General features: G+C 44.9%; 1 protein-coding gene across 7 annotated transcripts in view; it reads left to right on the top strand.

The window, feature by feature from the left end:
* Positions 1–19,064, top strand: part of nfixb (nuclear factor I/Xb) — a 342,103-nt gene that overhangs the window by 229,804 nt on the left and 93,235 nt on the right. For all 7 annotated transcript variants that reach the window (XM_068021133.1, XM_068021132.1, XM_068021135.1 and 4 more), the window contains one exon: positions 9,003–9,065. In XM_068021133.1, the coding sequence (XP_067877234.1) occupies positions 9,003–9,065 (63 nt within the window). The remainder of the gene's footprint in view (positions 1–9,002; positions 9,066–19,064) is intronic.

The following is a 19,064-nucleotide window of genomic DNA, read 5'->3' as shown; positions in this document are numbered from 1 at the left end:
AAAATAGTCTTTATTTACACTGAGCTTGGAGATGGTGGCATTAATGCTATGACACCACTACAAGTCTGTCATTTTTAATTATAGTTTGGCGGGTTGCAAATGTTGTCTTTTTTTTAATCCCTTGTTAAGTTTTAGCTGTGGTTTAGTGGGTAGCACTCTTGCTCCTGATGCATAGGATTGCGGGTTCAAGTCTCACTCCAACCAGAAGAGAACGTAATCTAAGCTGGCATGCCCAGTGCTGTCCTGAGAGAGTTGTGGTCCTTTGGATGAGATGTTAAACAGAGGTAATCCCTGCCCTCTCAGGGGGCTGTCAAGAATCCCATGGCACAGTGCAATGAAGAAGTCTGAGCCAATATTTTTCCTTCACCCTACATCACTGAACAGATTATCTGGTCTTTGTCACTTTGCTGTTGTTGGGAGCATGCTGTGCACAAATTGGCTGCTGTGTTTTCTACATAAAGTATTTCATTGGCTGTAAATCACTTTGGGACGTTTTGAGGTTGTGAAAGGAGCTATATTAATGCAAATCGTTTTTTAAAAAAAAGTTATTTTCTCAGTCTTTTAGGTTAAAACATCTTTTGAGGGCTGTGTAAAGGGAGTACATCTATTCTCTGTTGTACGTAACCCAGGAGAGTATTATTCTGTACTTTACCTGACCTGAGAATATTGGTGTTTCTGGAGCAGATGGAGCTTGACTCTAATCTAATCTCTGCCATACCCGATCTGGGATGTGGTAGAGAAGAATAGGAGTGTTATTCCGCATGTGGCTGGTGCCAGATTTGAACAGCGGGTTCTTCGTTGGAGAGTGTGGAAGTAGCTTTACTCTGCTTCTCACCCATGTTACTCAAGCTGGATGTATTTACTGGAAAAGAGTAGACGAGAGGGAGCTTTACTGTACATCTGACCTGTGCTATGACTACTCTGAGTGAATAATGAGACAATGTAGAGAGAGCACTCGTCTGTTTCGAACCAATTAAATACCTAACGTAGGAGTGGTTATCGGGGCAGTGAAGAAGGAATTTTACCCTGCAATTAATTCATGCTGTGTCTGACTTAGAAATACTTGTTGAGCTACTTTATTTATGATTTGAATTTTTTGAGTTGAATGGGCCTATATTCCCTGGAATTTCGAAGAATAAGAGGTGATCTCATTGAAAAGTATAACATTCTGAGAGGGCTTGACAGGGTAGATGCTAAGAGACTGCTTGCCCTGGGTTGGAGAGCCTAGAACAAGGGGTCAGGGTAAGGAGTCAGCCACTTAGGACTGAGATGAGAAGAAATTTCTTCATTCAGAGGGTTGTGAACCTTTAGAATTCTGTACCCCAGAGAACTGTGGATCTTCACTCAATGAGTATATTCAAGGTTGAGATCAATAAGAGTTTGGGCACTAAAGGAATCAAAGGATATGGGGATAGTGCAGGAAAGTGGAGTTGAGATAGTCGATCAGTCATCAGCTTATTGAATGGCGGAGCAGGACGGAGGGGCCGAATGGCCTACTCCTGCTCATATTATGTTCTCAAGCTGTGGGCAACACCGGCAAGGCTTCATTTGTTAACCATCCTTAGTTGCCCGGACAATGCGCTATGCTAATTCAGAGGGAATTAAGAGCCAATTATATCGTGTGAACTCGAGTCACATATGGGTCAGAATGGGTAGGCCTGGCAGGTTCCCTTCCATGAAGGGCAGTAGTGAACCAGTTGGGTTTTTGTAATAACAGTCCAGCAACTTTCAGGCCATTTTTCCTGGTGCTGTCCAATAATGACCAGATTGGTTGAAATTAATTAATTCGCATTACCTGGTGGGCTTTGAACTCACAACGAATGGCATTCCGTTCCTAGCACTGTCATCTCTCAATTTGTAAAAAAAAAAAATCCAACTACCTAGAAGGAATCTACTGGACTCCGAGTGTGCTAAATATTTTGTGTTTTATGCTCATTAATGCACAGAGCTCCTGTAAGTCAATAATGTTTGCCTGAGGTATTCAGGGAACTTTCATTAATCAAAGTCTTCTTTGCGGCCTTAATGTTTATGATTAATAGTCATTTGGTGTTTTACGAGTCATTATAAACGTTTATACACGATGAGTTAATCAATCAAAGCACAATACCCTTTCTTTGTCTGTCTCATAACGGCAGCTTTATTGAGTGTGGACAGAGAGGATAATCAGGTGTACAGGCACACAAGGAAAAAGTCAAATTACAGGCCTTCAAACAAGAAGTGCTGTGGTTATATAATTACACCTCTTCCTCTCGCACTAATGGGAGAGCTTTAGGCAAGTTCTAGGTGCTTGTACTGAGTTCTTGCTGCGCAACAGTGTTTGAGAGACGATAAGTTGTATTTAGCTCTTTAAGATTGTGAAAGGGTTTGATAGGGTAGACTTGAAGATGTTTCCACTTGTGGGTGAGATCAGAACTAGGGCCCATAAATATATGATGGTCACTAATAAATCCAATAAGGAATTCAGAAGAAACTTCACTATCCCGAGAGTGGTGAGAATGTGGAGGTCATTATCACATGGAGTAGTTGGGATGAATAGCGTAGATGCATTTGAGCTAGTTAAACACATGAGGGAGAAAGAAATAGAAGGTTTTGCTGATAGTGTGAGATGAAGAGGGGTGGGAGGAGGCTCGTGTTTAGGGAGGGAATTCCAGATCTTAGGACCTTAGCAGCTGAAGGCACGGCCACCAATGGTGGAGTGATAAAATCGTGGATGCTCAAGAGGCCGGAATTGGAGGAACACAGAGATCTCGGAGTGTTGTGGGGCTGGAGGAGATTACAGAGATATAGAGGGGTGAGGCCGTGGTGGGACTTGAAAACAAGAATGAGAATTTAGAAATTGAGGCGATACTGTACCTGGAAACAATGTAGGTCAGAGAGCACAGAGGGTGATGGGACTTGGTGTGAGTTGGAATATACACCCGTCAGATAATGGTCAGGTGACTGGAGAGCTAGGATATCATGGCTAACCTTATAATATACGGACACCAAAGTCAATGGTGGCATCACAACTCTACTCGGTTAAAGAATCAAATGTGTCTCTGGGTACAGTGCTATGTTGAGCAGTAAATTTCCCTCAAAAGCTTAATACTTTTTTTATTGAGAGACCTAGGTGACTAATCAAGGTCCATAGTGCAAGACATGACCAACACTAAGAAGAGGAGGACGAGAAAAGACTAATGAAGTCATGAAATAATGGTTGAGCCTGCATGTTGTGGGAGGATGAGAAGACTAAGGGAGTTGAGGAGGTGTACACTTTTGAGGTGCAGGGAAAGATTGGGTTAGAGTTGGGGAGGACAATGAAAGTTGATTTCAAAATGTTGAGGATGCAAAGAGGAGAAAGGTTGTGTGAGATGTCAGTCGTACTCAGTGACTTGAGCGCGGAAATGTAGGCTGGCAGTACTGAGGGAGTTCTGTACTGTCAGAGGTGCCGGCTTTTGGGTGAGACGTTATACTGAGGCCCTGTCTGCGCGCTCAGGTGGCCGTAAAAGATCCCATGGTGCTATTTCAAAGAAGAGCAGGGAAATTCTGGGCAGTATTTGTCACTCAATCAACATCATTAAAACAGATTAGCTGATCATTATCACATTGCTGTTTGAGGGAGCTTGCTGTGTGCAAATTGGCTGCTGCACTTTCTGCATTACGACAGTGACTACGCTTCAAAAATACATCATTGGCTGTAAAATAGTTTGGGACATTCTGAGGTTGTGAAAGGTGCTATATAAATGTAAAGTCTTTCTATCTCTGAGCTCAGAAGGAAACAAACAAGGAAGTGTAGAGAAGCACTGATTAGACTGATATGATAGTCATAGAGTTATTAAAGACAGGAAGGGTACTTTACAAAGTACTTTACAGCCAATGAAATTGTTTTGAAGTGCAGTCACTTGTAATGTAGGATAATGCGGCAGCCAATATGCGCACAGCAAGCTCCCACAAACAGTAATGTGTTAATGACTGGGTAATTTGTTTTAGTGATGCTGGCTAAGGGATTAATATTAGCCAGGATACCGGGGAGAACTCCCCTGCTCTTCAAATAGCGCCATGGGGTCTTTTCTATGCACCTGAGAGAGCGGAGGAGATCTTGGTTTAATGTCGCATCTAAAAGACGGCATCCCTGACAGTGCAGCACTCCCTCAGTACAGCACTGGGAATGTCAGCCTGGATTTTGTGCTCATGTTTCTGGAGTGGGACTTGAGCGAGAATGCTATATACTGAGCCATGGCAGATAAGATGTTCTAGCCAAGAAAGAGGAAGCACAAGGGGCGGCACAGTGGTTAGCACCGCAGCCTCGCAGCTCCAGGGACCCGGGTTCGATTCTGGGTACCGGAGTTTGTAAGTTCTCCCTGTGACCGCGTGGGTTTTCGCCGGGTGCTCCGGTTTCCTCCCACAGCCAAAGACTTGCAGGTTGATAAGTAAATTGGCCGTTGTAAATTGCCCCTAGTGTAGGTAGGTGGTAGGGGAATATGGGATTACTGTAGGGTTAGTATAAATGGGTGGTTGTTGGTCGGCACAGACTCAGTGGGCTAAAGGGCCTGTTTCAGTGCTGTATCTCTAAATAAAAATAAATAAAACACTTTTCTCCCATGTCCATTGTTAATTGAACAACATCCTTAAATTCCTCTTACATGCATCTCCCCCACCCTCTCCACAAAGTATCCCCTTTTACATAAAATGTCAGGCTTGAACTGTGGATTCCTTTGGGAAAAGCCAAGCAAAAACTGGCTGCCGATTACATTTTGGAAAATATTTTCCAAAAGTCTATAAGAAAAATGTGCTTCAGAAAAGTTTTGCAGATATTTTTGCCGTTGACTTGCAATGATCAAGTCCAATTCTGTGTCAAATTACTCACAGTGGGACTGACTATTATATAACCTGATATAGGTGATGACATGGGAATTGTAAAAAGCTTAGGTCAGGCGTGATCTGAACGACAAAACTGATCCTGGACAAGTGTTGCTGAAATGCAGAATGGTGCTGTTTTTCTAATCAGTAATTGGTTTTTGCTGGCTGGTAGTCCAGACAATTTGTATATATCAGCGGGTAAATTCCTGTCCGGGCCTTCCTACGCCAGCCACCAACCGCCCCTCCCCGCCCCCCACCCCCAGCCGTACTTCTGTCCAGCTGTAAACTGTTGCTGTGTGCCAGGCATACAGGCCCAGCTGACAGGCCGAGTATATAGGCCGCAGCCTTCAACACAGGACGTCCCGTTCTGTTGCGGGTGTAACTATGAACAGCGAGCTCCTCCTTTGAGCGCACTCACGGGAATTGGCCATTAATAATTCTCGGAATGTGCTTTTTCTTCTCTTCCTCCCCCCTCAATAGCACCAATTGTGGGAAATCACAGAGCCTTTTTATACTCGCCGAAGGTGCCGGCTCGTGCTTGGGGTGTAACTTCACAGCTTCCAGCAGCTCTCCGTGTCGCCATTCCCTCCCCTCTCGCTATCTTGTCCAAGTGACACTTCTTCAAGTGTGAGTTCAGGCAGAGTGTGAGCAGGCTATTCAACTCTGGGGAACATCAGCTGCTGTGCCTCCATCACTGTGGCCAACTGCTGCCCAGCTAAGCTCATCCAATTCAGCACAGCCGGTAATCAAACCTGGGATTATTTTGGTGACTCATTACCACAGGACATGGCTTCCACTATGGCCAGTGATGGGGCAACGATACATTATTGCACAAAGTCTGCAGTGGAGACTTAAGAAGGACCATTCTCCATTCATCGCTCCCCTCAGAGTCTCTAGCACCTTATCTCCTTATGTGGCGCAGTGTCATAATTTGTTTGATAATTGCTCCTGTGAAGCACTTTGGGATGTTTTACTTCATTAAAGGTGCTATATCAATGCAAGTTGTTTTACTCTCTGCCTGGTTCCGATCTGTCAATCTGTGGAGTGTTTGAGCCTCAATTGCCTGTATCGTTCTTCAATCCTATGGCTTTCAATTCTCTCATCGCTCTCGCTGGGACATTTTGTGATCGTTGGAGCCCACTTGCATTAATATGATGCTGCTTCTTCGAATACTGCTTTCTGTTATCAATGTAACTGCATGTAACCTGGCTACGTGGTTCACAGCGAGATGTGAATCTCTGCCCTGGCCAGCAACCTTGCCTTTGTAAGAGTGGGGAGGGGGCCAGGGGCAGGGGTGGGAAGAGGAGACAGGGGTGAGGGGTGGAAGGTTGGAGCAAGGCTACTGGAACGGAGATGGTTTTCCCATTGATCGTATGGAAGAAGCAATAACACCAGTCACAGTCATTACAGCACCGAAGGAGGCCATTCGACCCATCGAGTCCACCCCAGCTCTCTGTAGAACAATCCAGTCAGTCCCATTCCCCACTCTATCCGCGTAGCCCTACAAGATTATTTCCCTCAAGTGCCCATCTAATTTCCTTTTGAAATGATTAATCATCTTCTACCACCCTCGTAGGCATCGAGTTCCAGGTCATTACCATTCGCTGTGTAAAAATGTCTTCGTCGCATTCCCGCTGCATCTCTTGCCCAAAGCCTTAAATCTGTGTCCCTTAGTCCTTGAACAAGCAGCTAATGGGAACAGCTTTGATTCGTCTGTCTTATCTAAACCAGTCATAATCTTGTGCACCTCTATCATATCTCAACCAGTCTCCGAATACAAACGCCGCCGTCAGCGACCATTATCCCAGGACCGGTGCATTCTTCCATTTGGGGCCTTGATCTTTCTCTCCACTCCTCAGTCTCAGTCTCTGGAGAGCTGACAGGGCCAGAGAGGGACGTTGTGACTTGTGATGTTTGAACAATTACCTGTGTGTTGCCGGAGATGCTGTGGAGTCCACCATGTGATGTGCAAATGAGCTGGGTTCCACAGCACTTGGAGCAGTAGGGTCTTGCACAAAGGCCCCTGGCAGAAGTGGCCCTGTAATTTAACAGGTGGCCTTAATATGAGCTCCAGTAGCAAGGATCCCACGCCAACTGTGCAGACCTGAGTCTTGCCAACCTGTGCCTCCGCTTTGAGAAGTGTGTTGTGCCTCTATGGGGAGCAACGATTACTTCATATCAGGCAAACAGAAACTAGTTACGTGGTCTTCCCAGCAGCTTGGTGTGCAGGTGCCCAAGGATGGTGCTGGATTTCATTGCCAGACGAGAGAATCATCTGCTCTTTCCATTTGCAGCTGAGCATGCTGGGTATTAGGATGGCCTCATTGACTCCAAAGCTGAACTCTACCCCCTGTGACATCATCCCCAAGCCTACTGGTCTAGTTCACGAGGGTATGAGAGTAGATCATTTTGACATCCTGTAAACAGAGAAAGCAATGTAAACTTAACTTAAAAGTAGGAATTATCACTAAGGGGAAAGGGTAAATGAAAAATGAGGCCCTTTCATTTACTGTCTACAACCAACAACATCTGCAATAAGTTAAACCAACAGGCACATTAATCAGTGTCTCTTTTTTCTTTACATTTTTAGGGGACTAAGGAAATGTCTCTAAAATTTCCTAGCTGCCCAATGCACATAAGGCTCCACTGCTTGCCGAATGATAAAGCATAAATACCAGTCATGCCCGAAGGGGCAAATAGCGCATTTTATTTATATATAAGCACATGTTTTGATTTACAAAATAAAGAATGCAGACAACAGACTTTAGAGCCAGGACTTAAAGCCTTGCTGGGCCTATCCTACAGAACATTTGGGGGAAAAAAATCTCTACCCCGTGCAGTTTAAAAAAAGCATTATAAGTTGATCTCCCGTGGCATTGCTCAAAGGTAGTCTGGAGCAAGGTTCTAATGCCTGGCTGTTAACATGGCCTGTCCCTTTCACCCCCTGCTTAGATACTCTCTGTGGAAAGTAACCTCAACAGGATAATAGTTACTGGGTATGAATTCAAGAGGTCAGTTAGAGGGTAATTGTAACTGCGTTAATTGTAAATTTCAAGCTTCAAGTCAGGACTTTTTAACTCTTTTCTGTAAGATTGATTTGAACCATCTGAAACGTGACAGGTTTACACCAGACTAACATATACACAGATGGGTTTCTATACAAAGTACTGAAAACTCGGCATGGACCTGTTGGGCCAAATGGCCTGTTCCTGTGCTGTAACTACTGCCTAAGCTCAGTCCATATTGCTGGCCTATTGATTAGGGGCATCACCTGATTTTGAAGCTTTGGCCTGCTACTTCATCCCATAGGATTGACTCCCGGCATTCTCCACTATTTTTTTGTGCTTTGATGTCCTTTCAAATCCAATTTTTATTCCTGGCCCAGGTTGACATTCAAATTCATGTAATTATTTATTTTTTTAGGATGAGTGCAGCCCCATTTGAGTGGGAGAAGGGAAAAGAAAAATAAACGGGAGTGCTGGGCCTGCGGAAGGTCATCTCTGATGATGAAGCCCCAAGAGTGGTGGCTTTAGAGATGCCTGAGAGCTTGGTTTGTCCATCCTCCCACTGAGGGAGAGATAGGAATCCTTTGTTTTATTTTAACCCTTGCAATAAGTAAGGAAGTGAAAGGGATTTAAGATTTGGAGATAAGCACAGGCATAGATGATTTAAGTATTCTTCGAACACTGTGACCAGAGGGCTGTCATCAGTGGAATGTAACAGATCAGGTTTGAAAAATAGGTTGTAAGGTTAAATAGATGTCTTGGAAATTTCATTCAATTGTCCCTGGGGATCAGAATAAATATTTTTCATTGTTTTCCTTCCATGGAGTTGTTTCCATAGTTACTAGCCTCTCTTGGGAAAGCCTATGACAGCATGGTTCAGGGAAAGTAACAGGCTTAATGGGCAGTTGACCTTTTCTCATTTCACATATTGTTTGAGTGGATGAATGTATTTGGGAAGATGACCAATCTTTCTAGACTACTTGTGGGCCTGACTGACAACTTTGGGCGTTGGTGATAATCATGCGGCTACTGCCTGGGGTTAGAGGTCACCGTCTCCTCTGGGTAGGCCGCACTGGTGTTGAGCACCTCAATGTTTGGTTGAACGAAAGACAATGAGAATCTCCCAGTGCTGATCACACATCTCTTTTTATCTCACAGAGTCAGGACAATCTGAAAGCTCGAACCAACAAGGGGACGCAGATGTCAAACCACCACCCAATGGTAAAGATCGCCGTTTACACACTGCTCAGAATGCAACTCTAGGGGGTCTCAGCAGGCAGACAGAAATCACTGAACCCGGGCACCTCCCATATGGGATACAGGGGTCTGTAGGGTACAGCCTTCTTGAGTACGTATCTCAGGATGGCACAAGTGCCCTCGTAGTGCCAACTCAAGACCTGTAGTATTGTAAATGAAGAAGCCTATGGATCTTTTGAACACAAATGTGCCGATCCATAGAAAGGATGGCACTTCTAGGTCTCAATGCTTACGATATCCTACGAACAATGAAGGCAGGAATAGACACTGTGGGGTCCATCCAGCCCATCCCACACAAATACAATGCCTTGCGTATCACAACCGCTAGACTCCGCTTGCCACCCTAAAACCATGTGAGCTCCTGGGAAAGGCAAAAAAAAACGAAATCAGACAAAACCCAGGTCAATTTGGGGAAACTAAATCTTGGAAATTCCTCTCTGACCCTTCCCCCACCCCCTTATGCGATCAAAACAAATCCAGGAAATTGTTCTGGGCCTGGGTTTTATGAAGGGTAAACACAGGCCCAACCAGAAACATGTCTGGATCTCACTTGAAGGAATTCATTGAATCAGCGTTCACCTCCTGAATTGGCAGTCTCTTCCAGAGGCCCATTATTCTCTGGGAAAAAAACCCTCTCTTGACATCTAACCTAGATCTGGTCTTGTACAACACAACATTGTGACCCCTGGCCCTCCCTGACCTACTCAGATGAAAACTGTCAATTCAAATACAACCTACTCCCTTTGTCATTTTATAAACCTCGATCAAGTCACACCTAAGCCAATGCTTCTCTAAAATCTCAAGTCCTGGTTCTGTCTTGATATCTGAGATGCTTCAAACTGGAAATTCATCTCAACTCTCCTCTGGACCCATTCCAAACCCTTCTGCTTGGAGATCTATCAAGACATCCAAGGGTCCCTCCAGTATCGGACCATACGAACATATGAACATACAAACTAAGAGCAGGAGGAGGCCATTCAGCCCTTGAGCCTGCTCCACCATTTGATGAGATGCTGGCTGATCTGAATGTGGCCTGAACTCCACTTTCCTGTCTGTCCCCCATAACCCTTGACTCCCTTGTCTATCAAGAACCTATCTAACTCAGCCTTGAATGTATGCAATGACCCAGCCTGCACTGCTCTTTGAGGAAGTGAATTCCACAGACTTACAACCCTCTGAGAAAAAGTTCCTCATCATCTCCGTCTTAAATGGGAGACCATTAGACCTCTCTGATTAGACCTCATAAGACAAACCTCTCAATCCCAGGAACCAGCCGAGGAACCCTTCCCTGAACTACTTCTAATGCAATTTTATCCTACCTTAAGTAAGGAGACCAAAACTGTACACACTACTCCAGATGTGGTCTCACTAAGGCCCTTTACGACTATAGCCAAACTTCCTTACTTTTATATTCTATTCCCCTTGCAAAAAACAACATCATTCCATTTGCCTTCCTAATCACCTGCTGTATCTGCATATTAACCTTTTGTGATTCATGTACCAGGACACCCAGATCCCTCCGTACTGCAGAGTTCTGCAATCTCTTTCCATAATACTCTGCTTGTCCATTTTGGCAGGAAAAATGGACAAGTTCATGTTTTCCTACACTATACTTCATCTGCCAAATTTTTACCCACTCACTTAACCTATCTATATCCCTTTGTAGACTTATTATGACCTCTTGACAACTCCCCTTCCGATCTATCTTTGTGTCATCTGACCAGACCTACACTTACATTCGTGTCAGACAGAAAGTACAGGGTGGTCGGGGTGTTGCAATAGCATTATGTTCTGCTCAGAGGGTTGTTTCCACCCCCACACCATTATCAAGAGGGATATACATTGTGTTGTACATTCACTCCAAGAACACCACAGCAAAGATATGGGAATGTAATTGGGCCACACGAGTAAAGTGTGAAAGAGTAGCTTATTTTCAGCTTTTTAAAAAGTTTGCAACCTTGGACCTCTATCGTTGACGAAAGAGAACTGGAATGAGAAAAGGCTACTTAACCCACCTAGCCTGGTCAATCTTGTGATTTCGGCTGGATTGGTTCTGGAATAAAGGAAATCCACAATACTGGATTGAGGCTCAAAACTCAAGGAAATGTTGATAGTGGCTGAAGAGATGTTTCCCATTTAATTGCTTTGCTGATCGAGAGTTGGACAAAATCTTCTCCCCCAGCCTTTACTTCCACTCTAGCTTAGCCTTATCTTATACTCTGTCCAGTTTCCACTATGCATTAAACTAATGCATGACTGGGGCAACATTTCCTCCTCAACTAATATTCCCCAAAAACATTAACTACTCGTCCATTTCTTTGTTGTTTTTGGGATGTTGTTGGTGCAGGATGGTTGCCTCATTTGTCGACATAACAACGGTTTCTGCATTTCTAAGCCATTCATTGTCTGGGAAGTGCTTTGAGATGTTTCAACATGATAACGTGTTTTCTGAATGTAAGCAGTATCATTTTAGTTCTATCCTCAAGTTTATCATCTCCCTTTCTTATTTGATTATGTTCCAAGGGATAGTACGGGAAAGTGGAGTTGAGGTAGAAGATCAGCCATGATCTTATTGAATGACGGAGCAGGCTCGAGGGGCTGAATGGCCTCCTCCTGCTCCCACGTTCACAGGACTCAGTAAATCTAACTTCAGCCAGGGGCAGTGGCTGAGAACCTTCTGTACAATGCTGCTAGTGTTCATCAGTGAACAACATGAAGGCCTCAGGGCTAGTTGGCATGAATTTGGAAGCGGTGATTTCAGGAGGTGTTTTATAAAGATCTCATTCCTTTTCAAGAAAGTTGAGGCTCATAGGGTGAGTTGCACATCAGCTAACGGGGCTGAAACCGGCTTTGCAACAGGAGAGAGCGGTGATGATAAATGGACAGCGCGCTGTGGGGAGCCTGCTGTGCATAAATTGACTGCTGCGTTTCCTACATAACAATAGTCTCTACACTTCCAATGTACTTAATTGGCTGTAAAGCACCTTGTGTCATGAAGCCGTGAAAGATCATAAACACAAGTCCTGTCTTCCTTACCGCACCCACCATTTAAACACGCGTAATTTCCAGGAACAGGTAATTTGACAATGATTTGGAGCAAAAATGGACAGTAGCATGACCTAGGTCTTTAAAATACTGAAAGGCAGAGCTAATGTGGATACAAAGGGATCATTTAAGTTAAATGATGATGGCAGAACTAACAGATGGAATTACAAAATTAGCAATCATGTTGCTGGGAGTGGAAGTTCAAAGAGCATCAACACCAACAGATTAATGCAATAGACAGTTAACACTGTGACTGCTAACTCCTGTTAAAAAAAAACAGCTGGACAGGTATCTAGTTGAGAGCAGGATTGAATGTTGTAAGATGTACAGACGCAGATGATCAAATAGGTGTACGGCATTGTGGTTATGTTACTGTACTAGTAACTCAGAGGGCTGAACTACTGATCAGAAGGAAAACAAAATACTGCGGATGTTGGAAACCTGAAATAAGAACTTTGCTTCCAATTTCCACCCGCCTCTTACCTTCACATGGTCCATCTCCGACACTTCCCTTCCCTTCCTCGACTTCTCTGTCTTTATTTCTGGGGATAGGCTGTCTGCTAATACTCATTATAAGCCCACCGATTTCCACAGCTACCTCGACTACACTTCCACACACCCTGCCTCCTGTAAGGACTCCATTCCATTCTCCCAGTTTCTCCGTGTCTGTTGCATCTGTTCGGATGATGCAACATTCCACAACAGCCAACAGTGCTCCTAATATGTCTTCCTTTTTCCTCAACCGAGGATCCCCCCCCCCCCTCCCCCCCCCCACTGTCTTTGAGAGGGCCCTTGACCATGTCTGACCTATTTCCTGTACTTCTGCCCTCACCCCTTCCCCTCCCTCCCAGAACTGCGACAGGGTTCCCCTTGTCCTCACTTTCCACCCCACCAGCCTCCACATCCAAAGGATCATCCTCCGCCATTTCCGTCACCTCCAGCGTGATTCCACCACCAAACACATCTTCCCTTCCCTTCCCACTGACCTGAAACGTTAACTCTGCTTCTCTCTCCACAGATTCTGCCAGACCTGCTGAGTATTTCCAGCGTTTCTTGTTTTTATTTCAGACTTTCCCTCCCTTCTTTCAACAGCATAAACCCGTTACATTTCCACCTTCCTTCAGTTCTGAAGAAGGATCATATCCAACTTGAAACGTTAACTCTGTTTCTCTCTCCACAGACACTGCCAGACCACCTGAGTATTTCTAGCACTTTCTGTTTTTATTACTGATCTGGAGACATGAGTTGAAATCCCACCATGGCAGCTGGGGAATTTAAATTCGTTTAATTAAATAAATCTGGAATAAAAAGCTAGTATAACTAATGGTAACCAGGAAACTACTGGATTGTTGTAAAAACCTATCTGGTTCACTAATGTCCTTTAGGGAAGGAAATCTGCTGTCCTTACCTGGTCTGGCCTACATGTGACTCCAGACCCACAGCAATGTGGTTGACTCTTAACTGCCCTCGGAAATGGCCTAGCAAGCCACTCAGTTGGATTCAAGAAGGCAGCTCGCCACCACCTTCTCAAGGGCAATTAGGGACGGGCAATAAATGTTGGCCTTGACAGCGACACCCACCATTCCCAGTCAGAATGGAGATGATTGGGTAATTCCCTCCTTAGTCATGCCTGGAGACCGCACCAGTCTGAGTGGCTGGGATTAATTTTACGCACAATTTTTGTTAGCTGCACTGCATAGAGATTCTTCTTAAAAAGGTTTTGTAAATAAACTTGGTTTGCTTTGCTGTAAAATTCACATTTTGGTTGTAAGTCCCGCCCAGGGGTAAGCAATGGGGTACAGATATCTGGCACAGAGTCTGTCCCTGTTGCTCAGAAGGGAAGGGGGAAGAGGAGCAGAACATTAGTCATTGGGGACTCCATAGTTAGGGGAACAGATAGGAGGTTCTGTGGGAACGAGAGAGACTCACGGTTGGTATGTTGCCTCCCAGGTGCCAGGGTTCGTGATGTCTCGGATCGTGTTTTTGGGATACTTAATGGGGAGGGGGAGCAGCCCCAAGTCGTGGTCCACATAGGCACCAACGACATAGGTAGGAAGAGAGATGGGGATTTAAGACAGAAATTTAGGGAGCTAGGGTGGAAGCTTAGAGCGAGAACAAACAGAGTTGTTATCTCTGGGTTGTTGCCCGTGCCACGTGATAGCGAAGCGAGGAATAGGGAGAGAGAGGAGTTGAACACGTGGCTGCAGGGATGGTGCAGGAGGGAGGGTTTTGGTTTCCTGGATAATTGGGGCTCTTTCTGGGGTAGGTGGGACCTCTACAAACAGGATGGTCTTCACCTGAACCAGAGGGGTACCAATACCCTGGGGGGGAGGTTTGCTAGTGCTCTTCGGGGGGGTTTAAACTAATTCAGCAGGGGAATGGGAACCTAAATTGTAGTGCCAGTGTACAGGATGTTGAGAGTAGTGAGGTCAGGGATATGGTTACAAGGACGCAAGAGGGCACTGGCAAGCAAGAACCTGGTTTAAAGTGTGTCTATTTCAACGCCAGGAGCATCTGGAATAAGGTGGGTGAGCTTGCAGCATGGGTTGGTACCTGGGATCTCGATGTAGTGGCCATTTCGGAGACATGGGTAGAGCAGGGGCAGGAATGGATGTTGCAGATTCCGGGATTTAGATGTTTCAGTAAGAACAGAGAAGATGGTAAAAGAGGGGGGGGTGTGGCATTGTTAATCAAGGAGAGTATTACAGCGACAGAAAGGACGTTTGAGGACTCGTCTACTGAGGTAGTATGGGCTGAGGTTAGAAACAGGAGAGGTGAGGTTACCCTGTTGGGAGTCTTTTATAGACCTCCGAATAGTTCCAGAGATGTAGAGGAAAGGATAGCGAAGATGATTCTCGACAGGGGCGAGAGTAACAGGGTAGTTGTTTTGGGGGACTTTAACTTTCCAAATATCGACTGGAAATACTATAGTTCGAGTACTTTAGATGGGTCAGTTTTTGTCCAGTGTGTGCAGGAGGGTTTTCTGACACAGTATGTAGACAGGCCAACCAGGGGCGATGCCACATTGGATTTGGTACTGGGAAATGAACCCGGCCAGGTGTTAGATTTAGATGTAGGTGAGCACTTTGGTGATAGTGATCACAATTCGGTTAGGTTTACCTTAGCGATGGGCAGGGACAGGTATATACCGCAGGGCAAGAATTATAACTGGGGGAAAGGAAATTATGATGCGATTAGGCAAGATTTAGGATGCGTAGGATGGGGAAGGAAACTGCAGGGGATGGGAACAATCGAAATGTGGAGCTTATTCAAGGAGCAGCTACTGCGTGTCCTTGATAAGTATGTACCTGTGAGGCAGGGAGGAAGTTGTCGTGCGAGGGAGCCGTGGTTTACTAAAGAAGTTGAAGCGCTTGTCAAGAGGAAGAAGAAGGCTTATGTTAGGATGAGACGTGAAGGCTCAGTTAGGGCGCTTGAGAGCTACAAGCTAGCCAGGAAGGATCTAAAGGGAGAGCTAAGAAGAGCAAGGAGAGGACACGAGAAGTCATTGGTGGATCGGATCAGGGAAAACCCTAAGGCTTTCTATAGGTATATCAGGAATAAAAGAATGACTAGAGTTAGATTAGGGCCAATCAAGGATAGTAGTGGGAAGTTGTGTGTGGAATCAGAGGAGATAGGGGAAGTGTTAAATGAATATTTTGCGTCAGTATTTACAGTAGAGAAAGAAAATGTTGTTGAGAATACTGAGATTCAGGCTACGAGGCTAGATGGGATTGAGGTTCACAAGGAGGAGGTGTTAGCAATTTTGGAAAGTGTGAAAATAGATAAGTCCCCTGGGCCAGATGGGATTTATCCTAGGATTCTCTGGGAAGCTAGGGAGGAGATTGCAGAGCCTTTGTCCTTGATCTTTATGTCGTCATTGTCGACAGGAATAGTGCCGGAAGACTGGAGGATTGCAAATGTTGTCCCCTTGTTCAAGAAGGGGAGTAGAGACAGCCCTGGTAATTATAGACCTGTGAGCCTTACTTCGGTTGTGGGTAAAATGTTGGAAAAGGTTATAAGAGACAGGATTTATAATCATCTTGAAAAGAATAAGTACATTAGAGATAGTCAGCACGGTTTTGTGACGGGTAGGTCGTGCCTCACAAACCTTATTGAGTTTTTCGAGAAGGTGACCAAACAGGTGGATGAGGGTAAAGCAGTGGATGTGGTGTATATGGATTTCAGTAAGGCGTTTGATAAGGTACCCCACGGTAGGCTATTGCAGAAAATACGGAAGTATGGGGTTGAAGGTGATTTAGAGCTTTGGATCAGAAATTGGCTAGCTGAAAGAAGACAGAGGGTGGTGGTTGATGGCAAATGTTCATCCTGGAGTTTAGTTACTAGTGGTGTACCGCAAGGATCTGTTTTGGGGCCACTGCTGTTTGTCATTTTTATAAATGACCTGGAAGAGGGTGTAGAAGGGTGGGTTAGTAAATTTGCAGATGACACTAAGGTCGGTGGAGTTGTGGATAGTGCCGAAGGATGTTGTAGGGTACAGAGAGACATAGATAGGCTGCAGAGCTGGGCTGAGAGATGGCAAATGGAGTTTAATGCGGAAAAGTGTGAGGTGATTCACTTTGGAAGGAGTAACAGGAATGCAGAGTACTGGGCTAATGGGAAGATTCTTGGTAGTGTAGATGAACAGAGAGATCTTGGTGTCCAGGTGCATAAATCCCTGAAGGTTGCTAACCAGGTTTATAGGGCTGTTAAGAAGGCATATGGTGTGTTAGCTTTTATTAGTAGGGGGATCGAGTTTCGGAGCCACGAGGTCATGCTGCAGCTGTACAAAACTCTGGTGAGACCGCACCTGGAGTATTGCGTGCAGTTCTGGTCACCGCATTATAGGAAGGATGTGGAAGCTATGGAAAGGGTGCAGAGGAGATTTACTAGGATGTTGCCTGGTATGGAGGGAAGGTCTTACGAGGAAAGGCTGAGGGACTTGAGGTTGTTTTCGTTGGAGAGAAGGAGGAGGAGAGGTGACTTAATAGAGACATATAAGATAATCAGAGGGTTAGATAGGGTGGATAGTGAGCGTCTTTTTCCTCGGATGGTGATGGCAAACACGAGGGGACATAGCTTCAAGTTGAGGGGTGATAGATATGGGACAGATGTGAGAGGTAGTTTCTTTACTCAGAGAGTAGTAAGGGCGTGGAACGCCCTGCCTGCAGCAGTAGTAGATTCGCCAACTTTAAGGGCATTTAAGTGGACATTGGATAGACACATGGATGAAAATGGAATAGTGTAGGTCAGATGGTTTCACAGGTCGGCGCAACATCGAGGGCCGAAGGGCCTGTACTGCGCTGTAATGTTCTAAAAAAAAAACTCATTGGCAGACAGCAGTGTCAGTAGCCACTTTGAAGGTGTGATTGACAGTGGAATTACCCAATTGTGCCCATTCTTATCAGGCATAGTGGTGTCTCTATCGACAGTCATACGTGCATTTGCAAAACTGGCAACATTTTAATCGACTGATTACACAACGTGGATTCCTATGTCTAAAGCAAGCTGGAATCAAACGGCCCGTAATGCTTTTCAAAGACCAGAGTCTGTTGGTGACCCAATCCTGACACCGTCTAATGCCTTGTAACATCTTAGTCCTTTTATCCACTAATCCCCTTTGTCATGGACGCTACCACCAACTTTCTCGGTTAGCCAATCCTTGAAAGTGAACAAAAGATTTTAGTCGACCTGCTCTCGGCCAGTAACGTCTGTAATCGTGATTTGGGTGAATAGCATACTTCTTGGTCAAGTTGATGAATCCAAACGCTTTCCAAACTGGCTTTCTAGCCTTCATTCTACTCCATATAAACTCCAACTCATCCAGAAATCTGCCCTTGTATCTTTCCCCTACCCTCACCAATCTCCATTAGCTCTGATATATTTACTCTATAATCCTCATTCATCTCTTCAAATTCCATTATTCACATCCTACCTCTGCAACCCCTTCCACCTCTATGGTCTGTACAAACCTTCCACTCTTCCAATAATGGTCTATAGTTGGAATACCTTCCCCCCCACCTCCAGTGGTGATGGTAGTCACCATATTCCTGTCTGCTGGACCTCTCTTCTTAAGCCTGTCCATGTGTCTCCCCACCGTCAACACTTCTCTCCCACTTCATGCTTAGTGTCCTCCAATGGTGAATCATGCAGCACAGAAAGAGGCCATTTGGCCCACTGTCCCTATGCAAGAGCTATTCAACTAGTCCCACTCGCTCTTTCCTCATAGCCCAGCAAATTTCCCCTTTTCAAGTATTTATCCAATTCCCTTTTGAAAGTTATTATTGAATCTGCTTCCACCACCCTTTCAGGCAGCGTGTTCCAGATCACAACAACTCGCTGCATAAAAATAAATTCTCCTCATCTCACTCTCTGGATTTTTTGTCAATTATCTTAAATCTGTGTCCTCTGCCAGCATAAACAGTTCCTCCCTATCGACTCCATCGAACCCCCTTCATAATTTATAGCACCTCTATTAAATCTCCCCTTAACCTTCTCTTCTTGAAGGTCAATAGTTTCAGCTTCTCTAGCCTCCTACAAAGTGCTTTGGGAACATTGTTATGTTAAAAGACTCCACAGGAGCAGCTGAAGAGTTGCTAGCAGGGTTTGGAGGGCGGAGGGTTAAACAAAGCTGAACAGCGAAGTCTGCGTAGTTAGTGCAAGGAAAGTAAATGATTTTCCTTTTGGAGGTTTTGAGGCCTAAGTATTGTCCCATTTAACTGGGTCAACCAACGCTTTTACAAAGGGACGTAAACTGCCAACAAAAGCTTATCTGTTTTATCTAAATGAGCTTTTAAATGAAGGTTTCACAGATCAACAGCCAAGTACTCTAGCGTAATGTGCAATCTTAGACCTTAATCACACAAATTAAAGCATCTGATGGCCACTTGCCCTCCTGTGGTGCTTTGTCGTGTAGCGCGG

Source organism: Heterodontus francisci, chromosome 43, assembly GCF_036365525.1.
Source record: "Heterodontus francisci isolate sHetFra1 chromosome 43, sHetFra1.hap1, whole genome shotgun sequence".
Classification (NCBI taxonomy): Eukaryota; Metazoa; Chordata; class Chondrichthyes; order Heterodontiformes; family Heterodontidae; genus Heterodontus; species Heterodontus francisci.
This window is presented reverse-complemented; position numbering and strand designations above follow the sequence as displayed.